The sequence below is a fragment of the Xyrauchen texanus genome, chromosome 17 (genome assembly GCF_025860055.1).
Source record: "Xyrauchen texanus isolate HMW12.3.18 chromosome 17, RBS_HiC_50CHRs, whole genome shotgun sequence".
Classification (NCBI taxonomy): domain Eukaryota; kingdom Metazoa; phylum Chordata; class Actinopteri; order Cypriniformes; family Catostomidae; genus Xyrauchen; species Xyrauchen texanus.
The window spans coordinates 19,244,000-19,266,924 of NC_068292.1; the positions used below are offsets into that span (position 1 = coordinate 19,244,000).

The window sequence follows — 22,925 nt, forward strand, 5'->3', positions numbered from 1 at the left end:
TCCTCATCTGTACTGAACACAGAGGGCAAAGGGACGCATGCATCAAGCTGTTCACCCCTGGACAATGATGCCGTGGTGGGCAACTCTACAAGAATGGATACCTGTGGGGTGACAACCAAAACAGGGCTTGCTGACACGAGGGGATCCTGGCCCCACAGACTAGCTTGGCATGCTAGCCTGTGCCGAAGGCTCTTCATGGTGAAGTGCACACAGTGCTCTTACGATCCGAGGTTGTCGATCGCCGCTTGAGCATGTTTCAGCTCAAGACATGCAGAGCAGACCTGGTGTGTCTTTGCGTGAGATCCTGTTTCCATAAGAGCAAAGTCACAAAGAGTCCCCCATGCTAGCCAAGGTACTCTGCATCGCTGCAGCCCTTTAGCTGAAGTGCTAAGAAATTCATATATGAGCTGGTGTGCAGAATGTAGGAATAAATGGAAAAACGGCATGGTGGCCTGTAAATGGACACGAAAAAGTGTGGAGACTGGTTGATGACTATCTGAATAGAGATCCAGACTACTGAAGTGATGTGAGAAAAGGTTTTTGAATGACGTGGTGATGCTGTGTCACCCCTTTTGTATAGGGAAGTGGAGCCTCCTCCTGACACAAGCATCACTTCTGCCAGCCAATAGTGGCTGGCATAATGTAATAGGGCTTCTAGGAATACGCGGAAGGGGCGTATCCTATAGTGAGACATCGAAACGTGTGCTTGAAAGAGAACAAAGGATGAAGCAAACTATTTTACTGTATTTCACTCTGAATCTTCCCCTTATCAATTCTTAAAAGTTTCTCTATATTAATTATAATTTTCACATTGTAAGGGATGGCCGCTCAATTCCTGCAGATATTTTTTAGAGCTTTTTGAGGAATTCTGCGGGCACAGACTACATAACCATTAGGCTCAATCTGAATTTAAATCTGAATTCATGTGTATTTAAAGCAGCTGTAGAAAACTTATTCAAAGTTGCTACAGATTTACAGCCCTGAAAGAGGGTGAGAAAGGTGCATATTCTTTTTCTGTTTATCAGAAAGCCACCAGGATGTTTTCTTCCCTTATTTTTACAAGAGCACCCTTGTTAAGAGCTGCTAAATTGTTAAAGGCTCTCTGGCACAAGACTCATAATTGGACCAGTGCTTTCTTTAATAATCTCCAATTATGTGAGCAGTCGGTCTAGCAGGCCTTGTTCCAGATGACTGGAGCCCATGGGAGAAAAGGGCAGAGCTCTGATTCATGCTTGCTGCTATTATTGCCATGGCCTCTCTGGAGACCACCAGCCAAGGCTCATATATGAGGTCTCGCCTTCTTTTAATGTTAAACCCAAATTCACACTTCTGACTTCCCAAACTGTGATATTAAACACAGGGTCCACATGGACAATCTGGAAATCGGGCAATATGGAATTGTACAATTGAGGTTTCATGGGCTGGAAAAGTAAATTAATTAAATCTTAATAGACAAGTAAAGTCATGGAAATTTTTTATAGTGAATCAAAATTCTTCTACACCATATTGCAATCCAATTTGTGTGCCAATAGTTCTTTTAGTTCAGATGTTCAGATGTTTCTTTTCAATGAATTGGTCAAACCGATTCACAGATTGGTCGGTATGAATAATGAATGAATTGTTCTTAACTTGAGGACATTTTTAAAACAACATTTTTTAACTTTGCCGGTTATGTACGGCTTAAAAGCAAATAACCATTTGATCAGAACATTTTAACAATTTTAATACATACATGCACAATTTACGGATCTTCTTCATTGTGTCTGATATCAACATGCAGATGACACAGATGAGTAACACACACATCTAAAGTTCAGTTTATATCGGTACTCCACTGAAATAGCTGACAGTTCTGCTGTAAACATATTGTTTGCGCTTAGATTAAATGCAAGTGTAACTGGCAGAAACGACGCACTGCATTTTTTTCTGCTTTTTGTTTTTATACTTTTTTTTGCGCTTCAATATCATGCATTAACACATTGACATAATGATTGATGCATGCAATAATAGATCCTCCGTTAAAAAATTCGAGCACAACTGGTCAAAATAAATAATTATGAAAGTTGTCCGGCTTGATGAGAACTATATTTGTACCAATTTTGGTGACTGTATGTGAAAATGAGGGTGTTACAGAGGCCGTCTTACACACCCATTTTAAAGTGGCCGCTACAGAGCCCCCCTGCATGCCCAGATATAAGGCACTTCCTGTTTTCCATTTTTTGCCTTAAATGTATTGCTTCACCATTCAAAATATCAATAATCCGTTCACAATTTAGCATCTACAATGTCTTGGCATGATGTTGCACAAATTTGGTGCCAGTCACATGAATCCTCTTGGAGTATTTAAAAGTTCAGAGCCTGCGATTTTCAGAAAATTCAAAATACCCGACTTCCTGTTGGGCGGTATTGGGGCTTTGTTTGCCTGGTCAGTTGATTGGCTTAATAGCTTACTATTAATTACCTTTCTGTGAGATCATGGATTATTGACCGTGTTATCTATCGCTCTGTGTCTGCAATCTGTCTCTGAGATTTCCTGAAGTGACATTTCTTATCTTTTCTTACATTTACACCAGTGACCGATAAGGTCATTCAAAGATATCAAAGTATACATCTTTTTATATATATCAAAAACCATGAAATAATTTAGAACAGGGGAAGCTTTCTTCTGTTTTTTTTGAAAACTGGAGCTACTAAGGAATTGTTCTTTATAATAGTTACCCATTATTGCTTGTAGCATACTTAACCTGCTTTAGTGATTTTTGGTCCTCCCGGACCAAATCAGCTTGGTCCGCCGAATCAGCTTATTTGCAGCAGAGTACATCATGGGATTTAAAAAATTAAAGATTGTGATTTTTTTGGAATTCAAAACAAATGTAACTCTTTGTGTACTCGTTCTTGCCAAGAACACTGACACACATGTCCATCCAATATTTAGACTGGGACAGGGAGAAACTTTTGGAAGCTTGGATGTCTAACGCTGAAGACTGCTGCCAACGCTCAGGTGTTCAGATGCCCACTCCCCCACCCAGAGGCTTCAACACCTGGGACACGCTGCCCTCACCCCGTACACCTCGCACAACTCGCTCATCCATCACCTCCCCGGACGAGATCAGCTTGACCCCTGCTGACGATGATCGCTCCCTGGTGAGGAACCAAACTTGGCTCTATCATTTTTTTTTTATTACATTTATTTTTAGATAACAAAGAAAAACAAAACTAATATATATATATATATATATATATATATATATATATATATATATATATATATATATATATATATACAGAATCAACTTTTAACCCCACTATTACCCATCCCTATCCCCAACTCCACCCTGATCCTTACCAACATCCCTGTGGTCACAAATGATTATAGACACAAAAAAAACCATATAAAACTAATCAAACAGATTTAAATATAAACTTCTCTCTCCACTGACCCTCCCTGAGAGCCCTACAAAAACGCCAAGTAGCTGCCCTATTTCCCATCAAATGAATCCCATCTACCCAGCCTTCTACATGACGCTTCCTCGAAAGCTGCCACCCTCCCATCTCCATGCACCATTCTTGAAATGAGGGGTCTACAGCCAACTTCCATCTCCTTAAAATGAATGTCCGAATTAAACAAACTGGACACTTTTGTCCATACCGAGTGCAAATGTGTGATAATGGGGTGTAACTTATCTTTTCCGATTAGTTTGATAGAAAGGCTTTACAATGGTGAAATAGGGGCAAGAATTTCCTGTTCAGTACAAAACCAGGGAGAGGCTCTATCAGATGGAAGCGACCAATGAGCCAAATGTCTGAGACCAAATGCATAATAATAAAACATAATCTTGAGTAGGCCTTGCCCACCTATGTTAATTGGCCTTTGCAATTTATTGGAATGTAATCTGGGACGTTTACCATTCCAAATGAAGGACTTCGCTATGCTATCAAATTGGTTGAAATTGAATTATTAATTTTAATAACATTAACCTTCCCAATCATAGATATATGTAATGAAGCCCACCTGTCCACATCGCCTTATAAAAAAACTTTTTATTAAAGGGTCAAAATTAACTAACTTCTCGGTATAAAATGCTCAAATACTTAATGCCCTGTTTGGGCCACTGGAAGATACCCAGTTGAAAAGCCGTTACCGGGCAGTACGCTGTCAGAGCCAAAGCTTCAGATTTAGACCAATTTACTCTGTATTCTGAGAATTTAGAAAAGGAATGAATAATTCGGTGGAGGCAAGGCGTAAATCAAGTAGGGACGGAGTTGTATAATAAAATATAATCTGTGTAAAGCAAAAGTTTAAACGCCACACCTCTCACCACCACCCCTGGAAAATCATCCTCCTTTCTTATCGTGGCTGCTAATGTTTCCAGGGCAAGACATAACAATAATAGGGAAAGAGGGCAACCCTCCCTGGTGCCCTTTTCCATAGTAAAATGATCTGAAATGAATCAATTTGATTGTACCACCACTACTGGATGTCTGTAAAGTAACTTAATCTTTATATAGACCCAACCCATTCACATTCCATGTGGAGAGAGACAATCCACTCATATTAACATTTGACATTTTGACATATAAGAAAAAAGAAATTGTGTGTCAAAAACAAAATTATAAAGACCACATTCCAACATTAGAGCAACAAACAAACTTCGAACTTCCCCCAGAACCACACAAACAGAAAAAAGAAAAATGTGTGCATTAACCCCCTTGCACGACAGCGCCAACTGGCGTCCATCCCTCTAAACTCAAACAGTCCATGGATGCCTACAAGAGCCCCCACGAAACCTTTGTCATCAGAATGCTCAAGTCCGGTGTTTCTATGCACATTTTGTGAGACAGAATTACACAACAACAGATAATCTATAAAACAAACTCCAGCCAATAGGCAGAATGAACATAAGAATTTTGTATGCAGGCACTGTTTGTGTTATTTTTTATAATTTATGTTAGTGATGACCTGCCAGGGAACTGCGGATTAAAATTAGCCTTTGGCTATATCTGGTACAATGCATAAAATGGAAACATTTATGTTAAAAAGAATGTGTAGATTCATCTACATAAGTGTCCCGAAGGTGTGTTCCTTAACAAAACAAACTCCAGCCGCTAGGTGGAACCAGCACAAAAAAATAAATAAATAAATAAATAATAATTTTCCTCGGACAGTAAAACAAATTTTATTTGAGCCTGCCTATTCGGCTGCTACATGAGTCCAACAAATGACCTAATCACTCCAATGTCTTACAAGAAATACTCCACAAAACAAACTCCAGCCAATAGGAGGCATAAGCACAAAGAACATGTGGATCATCCACAAAGCTCTCCTGAAAGAGTGTTATTCCGGAACCAGCACAAAAAGAAACAAAAAAAGGCACTGAGTTCCTCGAACAGTCAAGTGAATATTTAGTGAGTCAGGCCCACTCTGCTGCAATGTGAGTACCACAAAATAACTTACTCTATTGACTTTGAAGGACAATGCTTGCTGTGGGCATGTAAATGTCTTGTGGCCATCCTTAGCATCTATTCTTAATTTGGCCGGGAACATCAGTGCAAAAGCGGCATTCCGTCGATGTAAGAGTTACATGCATTCCTTGAATCTATCACGTTTCTCTCTTGACGAATTCGAAAGTATGGAAACAAGAAAATGCTGTGGTTTTTCCAAGAAAGCCTTCCTTTGCTCCTTGCCTTGCGTAAAACAAGATCTTAATCGGATGATCTCAGAAATTTGGCCAGAACTGATAATCGCTGAGCCAGAACCCTGTGAGCTCGATCGATTTCCAGCTTATGGCCTGTTATGTCGACCAGACTCTGAAAGAGCCCGTCCAGGAATTCTACCATATTCTGACCCTCTGCTCCCTCAGGAATTCCAACAATATGGACGTTATTCCGGCGATTACGATTTCCCATATCATCCAGCTTCTCCTAGACGCGCTCTAAATCTGCCTTGGTCGCTTGCGGGTTAGCAGCTAATTCCCTCTCCGATGACTCCATATAATCCATCCATTTCTCGACATCCCCCACTCTTGTAACCGCATCAGTGAATTTCGTCTCCATGGCAGTGATCGATCGACGTATAACAGCAAGATCCTCCAAGTCAGCAAGATCCTCCAAGTCAGCAAGGACCTTCATCAGCATTGCAGACTGGTTCAAAATTTTTCGCAAAATCTCTTCACGTCACCGGCAAAATCGACTCCCTGGTCCGCGACCTTGTCAGGGGTGTCAGCTTGAGTACGTAAGTGTCTTTTAATGTCTCCAGAGCCTGAGGATTTTGAATTCTTTGACATATTGTCTTCCTAGAACAGTTATGGTACAGAGTGTATCGAATCTCACAGGTTTATGATAATAATAGTGTTAAAACGAGCAAAGTGTGCAGAGCTCGCCGTCCAAAACTTGCATGGCGTCATGTCCGTCCAGTTACTTGGTTCTATTATTAATACTTTTCCTCTTTCATCAGCAGACTTTTTCAATTAAAGAATTGAAATCTGTGCAATCATATACACTTAGGTGTTAAATTGAAGTGCTGTAGCCTTGTGGTTCAAAGGTTTTAGGTTAGGTACTATTTTCCTTGTGTTGAGTAGAACTTACTCACAGGCCAAAGTGATGCCTGATTTGAGAGTGAATTGGGCCATTTCAACTAATCTGTCAGTGAGGTTCTCAAATCGGTGTTGATTAAATAGGGAATTTAAATGATTTTAAAAAAATCTGTGTATCCAGCAATCACAAATAACTGGAAAGTTCATTGCAAAGTCATGGAAATGTATTGATCTAAAAGGGTGAAAAATCTGAAATATAAGTATTTCGTGACACAAATCTACCACATATAGAACCAACAAATTCACAGTGGACCATCCTCCAGTGTGTTATGAAACTTAACTCTTTTCCCTTTTGCTTTGCATCTAGTAAGCTTGCTTTATAAGCATTCAGAGATGCCTTAGTATGTTGGAGCACAATCAGTTACAATACAGACATTGTTGTAAAAAAAAATGGGCTCCTCAGTGCATTATTACCACTTGAAGTTTACAATAAAGCCTCAGTCTACACCAGAAACAAACTTGATAATAACCGACCGAATAGGCATAATGATGCTTAATTTGCTAATGTCTTGGATAGTCCAGTTTGTTACAATGATATGAGACAATCAATCAATATTTAATCAAACTTTGGTTATTTTGATTCTTATTTTGGTTTATTATATATATAGAATATATTTTATGTCCAGATGGCTGGATGGTTGGCTGGAGGAAAACAAACCTTCTCTTAGTAAAGTTGTTTTGCTCTCTACTTCCAGTGCGGAATTTGTATGTGTGCAGCCTCTATGTTTGAGGAGCCTGTTGATATTCCATGTGGCCACGAGTTCTGCAGAGGATGCTGGGAAAGGTTTTTTTATTTTTTTATTTTATTGAAGCCTCCCTTTTCATTCAGTATTTGTCAAATTTCAGTCATCTTCAGTTCTCACTACTACTGTAATAGTCTAAGTTCAGTCATGTGTGTGTTCCCCGGGCAGCTTTTTGAATCTGAAGATCCAGGAGGGGGAGGCCCATAACATCTTCTGCCCAGCATATGACTGCTTCCAGCTGGTTCCTGTTGAGGTCATTGAGAGCATTGTGTCCAGAGAGATGGACAAACGTTATCTGCAGTTTGACATCAAGGTATAATCACATGATGAAATGCATAGTCATAGTTATTTAATGTGGTGAATTAAAGCTAACTTTAAGATAAATTATCATGATTGCATTTCAATTGCAGCTAGTCTGTAATTTGAAAGAATCAAAGACACTAGTTTAAATTGCCTTAATAGAAAGAAAATTGATAATTAGGTCTGTGCTATTTATCTGAAGCATGTTTATTTAAAGGAATAATTCACCCAAAAATGAAATTTCTCATTCTCACCCTGTTTGACTTACTTTCTTTTGTGGAACACATACAAAGATTTTTCTCATCTTTGAAGGCCCATACAATGTTAAGTCAACAGGGTCCAAAACTTTGAAGCTCAAAAAGCATATAAAAGTAATCCAGACACCAGTTGTTAAATCCATATGTTCAGAAGCGATATTATAGGTGTGCATGAGAAACAGATCAATATTTAACTTTCCTGAGAGTTCTCCTGTTGTTTTTGGCGATTCGTATTCTTTGTGCATATTGCCTCCTACTGACCAGGGAGGAGAATTTATAATAAAAAATGACTTAAATACTGATGTGTTTATCACCCACATCTATCATATTGCTTCTTAAGACATGGATTTAACCACAGAAGTTGTATGGATTACATTTATACTGTCTTTATGTGCTTTTTGAGGCAGGCTTTTTTTCCATTAACTTGCGTTATATGTACCTACAGAGCTGAAATATTCTTCTAAAAATCTTCATTTGTGTTCTGCAGAAGAAAGAAAGTCATACACATCTATGATGGCATGAGGGTAAGTAAATGATGAGGGAAATGTCCTTTTCGGGTGAACTATAAGTGTTTTTCAGCCTTTCGATGATACTCGAGGAATTATATTTTCATTTATATGCACAAATATAACCTACATACTAATAAACACCAATTTTTGGACATACTTCTTTTAAAACATTTTTAAACATGAAAATGTCATGCAGAGTCTTCTGTGAAAAATTTCTGAGTGATAAAGCAAACAAATTGTTGAATCAAAGTTATTAATCAATTCATTGAATCTGACAGATTGAAATTATTCACTGAATTTAGAACTTTATTGCCATATTTGCCAAGAGATGTGATTAAAACATCCGTCTTAAGGCTCTCATAAACTCTTTAGGGAACTTAATTAACTTTACGTCACTTCATTTTATATCCACAACAAAATAATTACAAAGTATATTGTGAATTTTCAATATAATATCCAGCCCTGTTAATAAAACTAATCTCACTAGTTACTTGTGTTACTAAGAGCCTTGTGTCATATTTGAGTGACTGTTTCCCTGGACTTTCTCAGTCCATGTTAGACATTTACAGTAAGTGAACCTTTTTTATTGTCTAGGTGTTTCGGTTTATTTTTAGCAGAAAGATTTTTACGGCTCTTTTTAGCTCTATTTGGGTTAGTGCTCAGTTTTGGAGTTATGCTTACCTTGCTGAACATTATCAATCAGTCTGCACTATCCCCCAGTTTTAACTCCATTTTAGTCTTGTGTAGTTTTCCTGCTTCACAGATCTGTCCTTTCAATGAAGTTTGTGTTATTGTGAAGTCGGTCCAGAACGGTGTAACATCGAAATGTGAGCTGAGAGGGTTGAAGTAACTGTAACAATCGCACCTCTCATATTAGAATGATACTTCTCACGCTGTGGAGTCCCAAGCCTTTAATTATGTTGCTATGGTGATGAGCTCTGTTGTAGCCACTCTGTTGTAGTCAGGGTCAGAGTGTACAGACTTCTAGAGCTGTTGGAAAACATTAACTCTGATCCCTCCATCATGACAAGACAACCGATTTGATGACAAGACATTATATTTTTGGTTTAGTTTAGTTTTATCTCCAACCTATTAAGGCAAAGTTTTTAAAACTTTACCCAACATAAAAAGTTCAGAAATTGGTCTGTTTGTTTAAAGGTGAAGTGTGTTCTTTTTATTTATATATTTTTTATCTTGAAATGCTTTCTCCTATCCCAGCTAAATATGCAGAGACAACTAGAAGTAATTTGTAGTTTGATTCCCCAAATAGTGTTAACAATAAAAGTTTGGCACTATCAAAACATTGCTCTGATTTTTGAGGCTCTTGATTAGCCTGACATAACAACCTTGACTCAACCAATGATTTGAGTTTGGGGTGGGGCTATGTTTTTGTCTGACCAATGGCGCAGAACACACACACACACACACACACACACACACACACACACACACACACACACATTTAGTATGTGCTTTAAATGAAGTGTTGAAAGATGCTTTGTTTTACTTTGGGTTTAATGTCTCCTTCACTTGTCCTCTCGCTCTCTCTCTCTCTCTCACACACACACACACACACACACACACACACACACACACACACACACACACACACACACACACACACACACACACACACTTTCTTTTCCTCTCTCTCAGGCATTTGTTGAGAATAACCCTGCCATCCGGTGGTGCCCGCGGGCTGGCTGTGATAGAGCGGTGCGTTTGGCCGGACAGGGGCCAGGTGCCAGCACCTCTGACCAGCTGAGCTTCCCTCTTCTCCAGGCCCCTGCGGTGGACTGTGGCAAGGGCCATCTCTTCTGCTGGTCAGTGCCAGTCTCTAATACAAATCTTTCAAGCCATAGTACTAAGAAAGAGACTCTAGTGCACTGGAGCATTAGGCTCCAATTGCATTTTTTAAGGGTGTGTATTCTACCCTTTTGCAGCATATTATTTTTTTAACACTACATATTTTTTAAATGAGACAAGTTGGTTGCTTGAATGGCTAGTGGATTAATCAGTCTTAAAGAAGGCCTGTATAATTAGGATGGTTCCTGATTCAACTGACCCTGATTGTTTGCGGTTTTCAGGGGATGTTATCGTTAGATGTGTTCCTCCATTCAAAAACAGCTAGTTAGTTCGCAAAAGAATGGTAAATGGTCTACTTATATAGCACCTTTTTTAAACCTTAGTGGTTACCAAAGTGCTTTACACTGTGTCCCACTCACACTCATACACCAATGACGGCAGTGCTGCCATGCAAGGCGCAAGAATGGAACAGAACACAGGGGTCTTGAGACCCACCATCTTAAAGCAAAAAAAAGATGCAAAAACGTCCATCTGAATGTGCATGGCTGTAGTGGTGGTGCTTTAAAGGAGATGAATTTAAAAACGCAACTTTTCCAAGAATATTTTACCATGCTGTCTGACAGCTAAAGCACTACACAATAAATAAATCTTGATAAGCAACTAGTTGAACAGCTAGTTGACAATAGAGGTTGACCAATATTGGATTTTGCAGATACTGATAATTACTGAAGCAGATAAATCGGCCAAAAGTTTTTAAAATCGATTTTTAGAATGTCAAAAAAAAAATTCTTATTCTTTCCTTACCTTAATCATAGAAAAAAGTCCTAAATGAATAAAATCTCTGATGCAGTTTATTGTTCAACCAAAATCCCCAAAATAATCACAAATAATTAAGATTTGGTGCATAATGCAGGGCTTTTAAGTATAAACAAGCCCGAAATACACTGGATACTCTTATTTTAAAATGATTAAATTATGAAAAAACTATCAGCAGCTATTGATACAGATTTGTAATGATAACGATAGCTCCAAAAAGCATCTATCGATTTACTAGTGGTAGACTGATTTATAAACCAATAAATCAGTCTACCTCTAGTTGACCAGTCCAGCATTGTGACCTGTGACGAAAATAGATTGCAGTCTTGGCTACTTTACCTTTAATATTTTTTTATGTAAATTAATGCTTTTTGTTATCATGTTCTGATTTGCTGAATTAAAAAATCTGGCATCTTGAACTGATTATAGATTACACAACTAAAATTGCATTCAGTAAAGCAATCTTATTAATTCAAACTTTAATCCAATCTGGCTGCATTTGGAATATTTATTGCATGTTCTGATGAAAATCAAATTTTAAGTGTATTTATTTACGGTTATTTCATTCAACATTAGTAAACATTAAATCAAATAACAATTTGCTGTCAGTCCCCCCTCCCTCCCTTTGTGCTTCTTTGAAAGTCAAGACTGATAGGAAATGTAATTGATTAGTAATCATAATGATTACTTTGCATATTTTCAAATTTAATGCACACGTAATCTGGATTGTGTAATCACATTAGAGAAATCCAAGTACCTATAGTTAGATTTAATTACATGTTCTTAGTTTTTGTAATTCGATTATGTAATCCATATTTTATGTATTTATTACTACCCAACATTGAGGGAGATTTGTGTTATGAAGGTTAGAGTATACCTAGTGTCTGTATGGTCAAAAAACGATCAAATACTTTTTCTTTTCACAGGAGCAAGGAAAATCCTGTTTTCAGTTTTTTTTACACTTTAAGAAGGGAGTTTTGCTGCAACTCATGTTACAGAGACATTATTAACAAGTGTGTCAAATATATAGAAAGGAAGGAAGAGTGGGTTAGAGTGTATTTTTTGCTCACTGTGGTCCCTGTAGATGCAGTTTCTATTCCCCACAGCTTTGGGCCTTCTGTCCCCACTACACAAATACATATCAACTCAGTGGGCACGTATCTCATCATTTTCTGTGCCAGGTCTGAGCATTAGATTTTACTCTATACTCCCTCCCTTCTTTCACACACACAAACAAACATTACATCTGTCTGAGTGAATTTGGATTGGACCTGATATAGAAGAGCATTCCCCAAGCTGAAGCTGTCATCTAAAGGTGGCTGTGTTCAGTAGTCAACATTGGGTTGATTTTACTAAATAGTTGTGACACATTTGCATGTAGAATTTCACAGCAGAAACCTGCATCATACTCCCTAACCACTCGCAATCTGCTGGTTTAGGACTGAGGCAGGTGTATTTAAATCAAGCCATTGGCTTTCTGTGCAAACATGCCTCATTTCTATGTAAATAATTTTAGATTGCGTGCGTGTCTTATTGACAAAACTCCATAAAAATATTGCCGCAAAATTGAGCTATTGTAAATTTTATTTAAAAGGGATGTTTGTGTACATTTTCTTGTGATCATGGCATCAGTGATTCATCAAAATTATATAAAAGAGCATTATGACCAGTTATCTTGAAACGTGGTGTAGACAGATGCATTCTCTTTATTTCAAAATCTGCTGCACAAAGCACTCAGGACCGACCTGCAAGCTTTTTCTTTTGGGGGGGGGTTATCCTGATTTGCATAAAACATTTAGTGAACCGGGTGCCAAAAAAAATACAGTGCATTCAAATAAACTAACTATAATCTTATTCTTAGTGAATTCCCCCATTGTGTTTTATCATCTCATACTCAGTGGAAATTCCCAAAACTGTCATGGAGTGTACAAGGAAGGAACCTAAAATTTGTTACATTATTTGTACTATGTTAATATGTTTGCATATGTTAATGATTTGCTCATGTTTGACACCCAAGTTGAATTTCTGCATTGCACAGTGCTGTTTTATCCCCAAAAAGTAATTGCTACATTTTTACTGCACTAACAACACAAACACTCAAAATAAAAATAAGATATTCTCTATAAATGGAACTTCCCTCATGTTCAAGCCTGACTTCACGCTGGTGTTTCTCCCTACAGGGAGTGCCAAGGAGAAGCACATGAACCTTGTGGCTGCCAAACATGGAAGATGTGGCTTCAGAAGGTCACTGATATGAAACCAGAAAAACGTGAGCATGTTTTGCAGTTAAATCTGCAGTAACCACTTGTGCTACACTGTTCAAACCTGTACAAATATCTTGTCGGAGCTATGTATTTCTGGCTTTTTATGTTTCAGTGGCAGATGTAAGTGAGGCATATGAAGATGCTGCCAACTGCCTGTGGTTACTCACCAACTCCAAACCCTGTGCCAACTGCAAATCTCCCATTCAGAAGAATGAGGGCTGTAACCACATGCAATGTGCCAAGGTTATTTGTTAATAATAAGAATAAAAATAATTTGTTTATAAACCAGGTTAAGTATGGGGCGGAGGCAGAGAGTTTTGCAGAGGTGGAAGAGTGCTGGCAGAACAAGAGAGCTGGTGTGAATTTGAAAGTGAAAAATAGGTCAAACATAATATCAAGGTCCTGAGTGGTTTGGGAGTGTTTGAAGAAAACTCTGACATCAACACACACTAATTAATTGTACGTCTGTCTTGTTGGTGTTAATGTTGAAAAAATTGGAGTTCACCCATTGTTTTGATGTCACTGATATGGACTGTTATTGAAATGGGTGAGAAGACTTGTGGATAAATCTGTGTCATCAGAAATCAATTACAACTGAGACCATACAGACGGTTATATGACTTTAGATAAAGCATGTCGATTCTGAAAAAGACGTGGACCTAGAACAGAACCTTGGAGGACACCGTGAGTGGAGGAGTTGTGTTTCTGAATGGAGTTAAAATATTGTCTTCCTCCAGGGTAGGAAGTTAACTGGGAGCATAGGTCCAGTGATACCAGTGGATGTGACTAAATAAGAGTGTATATCATGGCTCTCAGAAGTGGAATTCTGTGTGAAAACCAGATTGGAAGGGTCCATAAAAATGTGTAATGTATTTAAGCAATTGCCACTTGTCTGTGCTTTTGTCAGGTTATGTTTGACATGTTAAGTTTATAAAGTATTAATAGTAGCACTTGTCGAACAATAATTTAATGCTGTGTTTTCACCAGAAATGGCATAATTGGTGATCATAATTGAATGTTATTGTTGAGGTACATTTTTTTAAATGTAGTCTCCCCAACGGTGTGCTAATGTGTAAGAAATCTCAGTTTTGCATCTGGTTGTGACAGAGTAGAAAAGCTAGATACATGTCTCTGGTAAAAGAGCAATAAATCTGTGTGTGCCTTGGGAAGGAACACATTACTGTTAAGTCCATTTTTTTTTTATCCTACAACAAGATTACTAAATGGGAAAGAGATGGCAAATACTAGCACTCCAAAAATACAAGTGAGAAAGATAGTTTTCTAGCAAGAGGCATAATCCTTGCTGACAGAATTCCACAACTCCCAGCATACTACCTGCTAGACTGATATATGCATGTGCTAGTGACACAGTTAAAGTAGACTACTTTGTTTTACTATAGCCATTGTGAATATATTGTGTATGTTTCTGAACAGTGTAAATATGATTTCTGCTGGATCTGTCTGGAGGAGTGGAAAAAACACAGTTCCTCTACTGGAGGATATTACCGCTGCACACGCTATGAGGTCATTCAGCAGGTGGAGGAGCAGTCCAAAGAGATGACCGTTGAGGTAAATGCAGTACATGCACTTGTTTGATACATTTAAAGCAACAGTAGTTTTGAAGACAGTTACATCCAGGAGATTGCATTAGAGTATTAAATAATTATGTAAGAGATAATCTGCAGTCGGTCATTATCACAAAATAAACCCCAACAAAGAGCGGAGGGGTCTTGTATCTCTCTGAATGGCTTTATTTTGCTATAAATGACCATCTGACTGTAGATTATCCTGTTAATACATAGCTACTTGCCACTTAAATCATTTGATTTGAAATTACTTTCTTATGTGAGTATTATTTGATAAGAAAGTAGAGTCTTCAGAAACAGCTGAATTCCACCTCAGATTTGTGTCAGAGTGTCATGTATTAAAAATGGTCCTGTTTGCAGATGACACAAATTTATGTTGCTCCAGTAAAAATTTGGAACAGCTTCTGAATACAGTGGAAAATGAATTGATAGTCTTAAAAAAATGGTTTGTTGATAATAGACTTTCATTGAATTTAAGTAAAACAAAGTTCATAATATTTAGTAATCGGCAATGTATTACTAAAACTATAATTAGACTTAATAATGAGGAAATGGAAAGAGTGTATGAAAATAAATTTCTGGGTGTTATAATAGATCATAAATTAAGTTGGAAACCACATATAAATAATGTAAAAACAAAATTGTCTAAATCCATTGCAATATTACATAGAACAAAACATATTTTGAATGAAAACTCATTATATATATTGTATTGTTCGCTCATAGTTCCATACATTACTTACTGTGTGGAGGTATGGGGTCATGTATATAAAGCCAACATAAATCCAATATATATGTTAGAAAAGAGAGCAATAAGGAGTGTAAAAAGGGTAGACTATTATGAACCAACAAACATATTATTTATTGAATTACATGTCTTAAAATTTGTTGATTTGGTTGATTTTTACACTGCGCAAATAATGTATAAAGTATATAATAAATTACTTCCAAATTGTATTCAGAGGTTGTTCGAAATAAGAGAAAGCCAGTATAAACTAAGGGGAATGTACATGTTTAAAAAAATAAGGGCAAGAACGAATATTAAAAATAGATGTATATCTGTGAAAGGGGTAAACCTATGGAATAATTGTGACAAGGAATTAAAAATGTGTAGTTCACTTTGTAAATAAAAAATTAAAATAAAAAAAAGGATGATAAATAACTATATGCCTCAATATGAATAATTTTTGTATATAATATTTAGACTATTGTATTAATGTCTGAATGTTGTGTATGCACATTTGTGAAATGTCTTATGTTACAGTTTTGTTTGTCTTGTATGAATCAAATTCACTGAGAAAAGTGACGCTTATTAGATAAATATGTAAAAAGGGTAGGCACAATAAGCAAATGCTTCAGCCTACACCTTTTTCGGTTGTTATGTATATTTAAATTTATTATGGAAAATTGTATTTGTGGACCGAAATAAAATGTTTGAATTGAAAAAAAAAATTGAATTGAAACATCTGTCATATTAGATCAATGGCTAATGCATGACTGCACGTCATGAAATACGCACAACTTTTCAGTGCAATTTGTTTTTTCATAGATTTGGCCTAGCCTACCTGTTAGTTATTTTCAAAAATGTCCTGACTGTTTTAGTATGTTAAGTAACGTTTACCTGGTGAATTCCGTTTAGAACTGTCTGGGTTGAATTATTGGTCCTGCACTATTCATTCAATTGTTTTCAATAAATATGCCTGTTAAATATTCACTAACGTTGATTCAGTGAATGCGTGTCATGTTCTATATTTAATGTACAATGATCATAATGCAAGGCAAGCAGTCGCAGATAAATGCCCCATTTCAGTGGAATGTAGTGTCTGTTTTGAAATAGATTATGTATTTTAAATGGGTCTACTGGTTTCTTTTTAGACAAGTCGGCTTCACAATTTCCATTTAAAAGTAATTGAAATTAGTTGTTCAGCACATCCCTACACTTTATCGCTAAATAGACCACCTTCTAATTAACAGGTTTGGCCATTTCAACTATACCCTTTACTAACAGGTTCATAAAATCAAGTAAACGGCCATGCAATATTCTTTGACAAACATTTTAGTAGAATGGAGCATTTCTATTCTAGCATGACGATGCCCATGTGCACAAAGCAAGGTTCTTCAAGAAATGGTTTACTGAGTCTGGTGTGGAAGAACTTGATTAGCCTGAGCAAAGCCCAGATCTGAACCCAACTGAACACCTTTAGGATGAAATGAAACGGCAACTGCGAGCCAAACCCCATCACCCAACATCAGTGCCTGACCTCACTGAGGATCTTATGTCTAAATAGGCAGCAAAGGGAAGACCAACGCGTATTTATGATTATGGTTTTGTAATTAAATATTTAACAAGCACATGTGGGTTTGGTGTTTGGGTGTCCACATACTTGACCATGTAGTGTATCAACATTTTAAGGCAGAAAACGTAATCACAAATGATTATGACTATGCCTGCATGTTCCCGTTCTGTTTTGACCATCTTACTAACTTGCAGGCTGAGAAGAAACACAAAAACTTCCAGGAACTGGACCGCTTCATGCATTATTACTCACGCTTTAAGAATCATGAGCACAGCTACCAGGTAAAACAGTCTCAAAAGAGCTACCTGATGACATGTGATCCAGAGGTCTCTATTTTAAAATCGGGTATCTTTATGGTCCTCTCCCACAGTTAGAAGAACGCCTTCTTAAGACGGCCAAAGACAAGATGGAACAACTGAGCAAAGTTCTTAGTGGAAGTAAGACACAACAACACCTATATAATGTGTTTGAATAATTTCCTAGCCATGTTAATGGATGATTAACCTCATGTCCTTTGTAAAAATGTACTGACTGCTAGTACAGTATACAGAATGAAACTTGCTTTTCCATTCACAGTGATTTCTAATTTATTTAGGAGTGGGTTGAGCTTAATGCTTGGAACTGTTGACTTTCAAACACATTTTCAATCTATGTCTTGTCTTAATTGTGTTGTTGCAGGAGAAGGAGGCCCTCCAGACACTACTTTCATTGAAGATGCAGTGCATGAACTACTTAAGACTCGCCGTATTCTCAAATGCTCTTACCCTTACGGGTTCTTTCTGGAGCCCAAAAGCACAAAGAAGGAAATATTTGAACTTATGCAGGTCAGTAACATACCTGATGAAGACTGCTGATATGTCTTGGAGAAAGCATATAGATTAAGAAAAAGAGGATCAAGAACTGAACCTTGGGGGACTGTTTTTTTTTTTGGCACATTTCTTCAAGATTATATTACTTGTAGCTCTTAATTTCGGTAAATAATTTGGTGCTAGATGTGGTAAATGCTTACCACATTCTGTTTTAAGTTAGCGACAACTCCATACTCGTTCTCTTCTCATTAGACTGACTTGGAAATGGTAACTGAAGACCTTGCACAAAAAGTAAACCGGCCTTACCTCCGCACCCCTCGTCACAAGATAATCCGTGCTGCCTGCCTGGTGCAGCAAAAAAGGCAGGAGTTTCTGGCTTCTGTGGCAAGAGGTGTGGCCCCCAACGATTCACCTGAGGCCCCTCGACGCAGGTAAAAATCTCTTCACTTATGACCCTGTACGTTCCATTCCCATGAAACTGCATTTTCAACTCATTTTACTTTAGTATTGTGATGTACTAAAGAATGTTCAATGAGGGAAATTTTTTTTTGGGGCGGGTCCCTATTTATTTACATATTACATTTTTTACAAACTTGAATAAACAACGTTATGTTAACCAACATGAAATTACTGCATTTATGTTGCCAATGGTTAACATTATTTTCCCAACCTATGTGGCCATATTTAACCTAGGTGATAGCTGACAAAAGTCCAGTGGTGTCAAAAGCAGCGCAAGTTATTATATTTTGATAAAAGTTTACAAAGTAAGCACAAGTTTTGTGAAATAATGTGCACTGATGAATCATGTACATAAGATCAGAAACGTTTATTTAGAAAGTAAATAAGGTAATTTTGATTTCATGTTAAGGTCAAGTATTTCATTACTATATTGTATTTTCTATCAGCTACATTCTTTATATGTAACACACGTTCACTTGCACCTGTTGCCTCACATTAAATGCGTTCTCATATGCAGAATACTGTACATGAATACAGTGAACTTAATGCTAGTTTGTTTTATGTGTTCACAGTTTTGCTGGTGGAACATGGGACTGGGAGTACTTGGGTTTTGCCTCTCCAGAGGTAATATAAAAAAAAAATTTTTAGAACTCATAGGAAAACCATTTGGGGCATACTTTGTTATTGAATGTTTTTGGTATATCTGTATTTGCGGCCAACTTCTAAAGTTGGCATATTGTGCCTGAAGTTTTGGTAGTGCATACAGGCCTGTAGAGAAAGATTTAGTCCAGTTGCATTTTTTATGAATGTTTGAGAAGTGTAATGTGCAGTTAAACAGTGTACCGCTATTTTGTTCTGATCTAAAGATCCAGAGGAATCATGCCTTTCTCGGGGGAATTGATCTGAGAGAGCTCTTTCAGTATACAGGAAGCCATTCGCAGGTATTAATACAGTAAATGCTCATTAGACCCCATCTCAGGACCAGCTGAACGAACAGTGGAATGGCACCTATCATGTACACTCCATCTCTGTCATTGTCCACTTGTTTTATTTATTTGGTTGCATGTTTTCTCTCTTTTTTTGTTTATACTCTGTTGAAGCTGTGAAGATTGCTGTGCACTCCATTGAAAGATTTAGAATTCTGATGCCGTATTAACGTCATCTGGAAACTCTGATCTTTTTCTTTTTGAATCATTAATGTCTCCTGACAAGGTGCTCTAAAAGATTCCTTTGGTGTTGAAACTTGAGATGGCAGTTTCCATGATTTGCTTTGGCTATACAATGAGAGGTCATAAAATATGCATTTTTGGAGACTTTCCAAGGTGAAACAGGCCACCATTTCAGTCTGTAATGCTGGTTGCTTGCCTTCTTTTCTAATCATTTATGAAGTCTATAGCACCATTTTATTTTCCTCTAGATTTATGGCTTGAAGGCGTAATAATAGTAATGCACTTCAGGGGTGGACTGGCCATCAGGAGCACCGGGTATTTTCCCGGTGGGCATCTGGCTAATTTGGGACAGCCCGCTGCTATGCAAGTACCATCCCATCCTACAGGCAATATAGGTGGCCACCCTGGGCTCCAGCATTACTGTGTGGAACCTGTAACAGAGCGAGAATTCAATAAAATTAATAAGGTCAAAACAATACATTGGCTTTTGAAATCATGTAATGACTTTAATTTTAAAATCACTCACACAGTGGCACGGTGTCCGTATGTGCAAGTTTAGTCCATAACTCACATGGACTTCATTATGTGACATATAAATCACAATAATGTTGACAACCAAAAACAACATATTAAGTTTAAGATTAGCTCTGAATAATCACAAAATGACAAATAACTGCAAGTTACAACAAATACATTAACAGCAGTGTAAATAAAATTGCCAAACAGTAAAGCTATGAGCAGTACATAGTGAGTTGTATATTTTATTCATGCCGCAAATCATTTCTGGGAGCAGAAGTGCAGCTTGCTTAATAATGTTCACACCTGATAAAAATGCAGAAAAGAAGTCATGAAAAATGATAGCAGAAACAGCATTGTGCTTTTCACTTTTCTCATAAAGTGTTTATTTTTAGTGCTTTCTCTAAAAAAAAATACACTCATCACATTTACAGTGGTTTTATGTGTTTTAACATTATGAAAATTTTTGCACTACTGAAGCCTGTTGTCATGACTAGCAGTCAATACATTTTTTTATTTTTTTCCCTTCAACACAAAAATCTGAAATTGAACAACAAAATTAAATCAATGAGCCGGTGTGGTCTATTGTGGGCCAGGTTTGGTTTGCCGCTCTGGGCCAGAATGTCCAGGGACACTTTTTAGTCCCAGTCCGCCCCTGATGCACTTTATTGAAGGCTTCAATTATTGATGCTTGAACGGTAACTCTCTTTAAGTTTTTGCTCGGTTGTTGCATGCATATTGCATGCAGCTTCAGTTTAGTTTAGATAGAGAATTTTTTTTTTTTGGGAAATTGGTTGTTTTGTAAAGCCAAGACTTGTGGTAAGTGAAGTTGGAATGAGCGAGAAATAGACCAATTATCATTGGTGCTTAACTTGATACATTTAGCAGACACACATGTAATGAAGCACCATATCATGTTAGTTTTAAAGTAATTTCCATGATAAAGAATCAAGCTGTTTGGGTACATCATTAATTTAAGACACTAAAAGTTCCCATTTCATCCCAAAATTAAAATGCTCATTATTTACTCATGCTCAGGTCATTGCAAACCTGTATGCTGGAGGAATGGAATATAGGGATGTGGTTTTTCAGGGGAAAAAATTAATAAATCAGTTTGTTGGTTTGGAACAACTTGAGGGTGGTTGATAGAAATAATTTTTTTGGCTGAATGTCATTCCTTTAAAACTTCATAGACTCGTCAAAGCCAACAACCCTGAACTTTAATGCTGTCACACAACAGTTCTATTCCTGCAGAGAGTTATAGAGTTCCTACGAGTCTTTTATTCACAGGGCCCAGGGGGAATGCTGATAGCACTTCTGATGGCAGCTCAGAAAAGAAGTTGTGTGTGGATTTGTGTTGTAGGAGTATGCAGAGTTCCAGTACAGACGTAGACACAGGCAACGCAGGCGTGGAGACATGACCAGCCTCCGAAGCAACACACCGGATCCTGACGACTTAAGCCACAGCACTTTAGGTACTTATTTGTGATTAAAAATAACTATCATGTCATGGGCAAACCTTTTTAAATTAGACCTAAATAAGTCATTTATTTTATACTACCGCAAAAATCTGCGAAGCAGCATGAGTACACTGTTCGTAACCATAGTAACATCCATCCATCCATCCATCCATCCATCCATCCAATGGTGTCCCGATTATTAATCGCATATACAAATATTTGCTGAAAGCCCCTCATATAATTTTATATATAGAGAGAGTAAGAGTACACTATTTAAAAAAAAAAAAATCCATGTGTAAGTACAAATCTAGATTTCACATCTTAGTTAAATTAACCTTGACATTTTTAATCACGATTAATTGTAAAACTGTATAATCCCGACATCCTTAGTGCGGAGTTGTAATTTATGTCTGTTGTGAAAGAAAATATTTAATGTGGCAACCCAGATATCCCTTTCTGTATAGAGCTCCAGTTCTGTTACACAGGCGGAATCGCTGTCTGTGTGAAAGCTTAATGTGTGCCTTCTACTTCAGTTATGCTAATGCGTTGCTATATGCTAAAGACTGAAAGAAAGCAATGAGCATTTGACAGATAGGAATGTACGAGATGTGTTTTGAGGGTGGGTGGAAAGAGCTGGGTCAGTTTGAAATCACAAACCCTTGTGTTTTTCCTTTAGGTCCTAGCGAAGCACCATTCCCATTGAAATAAATTGATTTGCTGTGTTAGCTGATGCAGCATAAAATCATTGCTTGTGTTACGTGTGTGTACTTTTTACTTGTTTCGTGGGATGCAAAAACCAATAACACAAGTGCAAACTAAACAAAATATGATTTGTCCAATAGTCTTGTTTGTTTCTCTTGCAGACACACAAGAGATTGGTGACTGTCAGAGACAGGGAATGCCAATGGTGAGCTGAGATATATGCATGCAAGTTAGATATATGCAAGTGTTAATCAGAGGATTCTCAGCTGAGAGTATCATCTGATCTTTTACCCTGTAGCCTCATAGTTCCCTGGATGAGGATGATCCAAATATCCTGTTGGCCATCCAGCTATCTCTTCAGGAGTCTGTACTGGCTGCAAGTAGTGTTGGTGTTGATGCTCAAGAGATACTCGCCAGTGAGGCATCACTGGGGGCCATCGGAACATCCCTACCTACACGACTGGACCCGGTGCTGTGCGGGATAGATGTGCCCCGTGCTGCCCTGAGCAGCTCTGAGCTGTTGGAGGTGGGTGACAGTCTGAAGAAGCTGGGTAATATCAGTGGGCAGAATCTCCCTCTGCGTTATGACAACCTCAACAATCCTATCCACGAGTCTGGAGAGGGCCCCTTCCCAGGTTC

At 37.6% G+C, this 22,925-nt stretch overlaps 1 protein-coding gene across 1 annotated transcript in view; it reads left to right on the forward strand.

Annotated features, from left to right (window-relative positions):
* Positions 1-22,925, forward strand: part of LOC127657571 (ankyrin repeat and IBR domain-containing protein 1-like) — a 47,036-nt gene that overhangs the window by 19,079 nt on the left and 5,032 nt on the right. Inside the window, 15 exon segments of the mRNA XM_052146428.1 lie at positions 2,936-3,144; positions 7,289-7,377; positions 7,505-7,649; positions 10,059-10,225; positions 13,205-13,293; positions 13,401-13,531; positions 14,723-14,857; positions 17,366-17,452; positions 17,542-17,608; positions 17,850-17,995; positions 18,233-18,411; positions 19,012-19,063; positions 21,488-21,599; positions 22,448-22,491; positions 22,585-22,925. Of these exon segments, the coding sequence (XP_052002388.1) occupies positions 2,936-3,144; positions 7,289-7,377; positions 7,505-7,649; positions 10,059-10,225; positions 13,205-13,293; positions 13,401-13,531; positions 14,723-14,857; positions 17,366-17,452; positions 17,542-17,608; positions 17,850-17,995; positions 18,233-18,411; positions 19,012-19,063; positions 21,488-21,599; positions 22,448-22,491; positions 22,585-22,925 (1,993 nt within the window).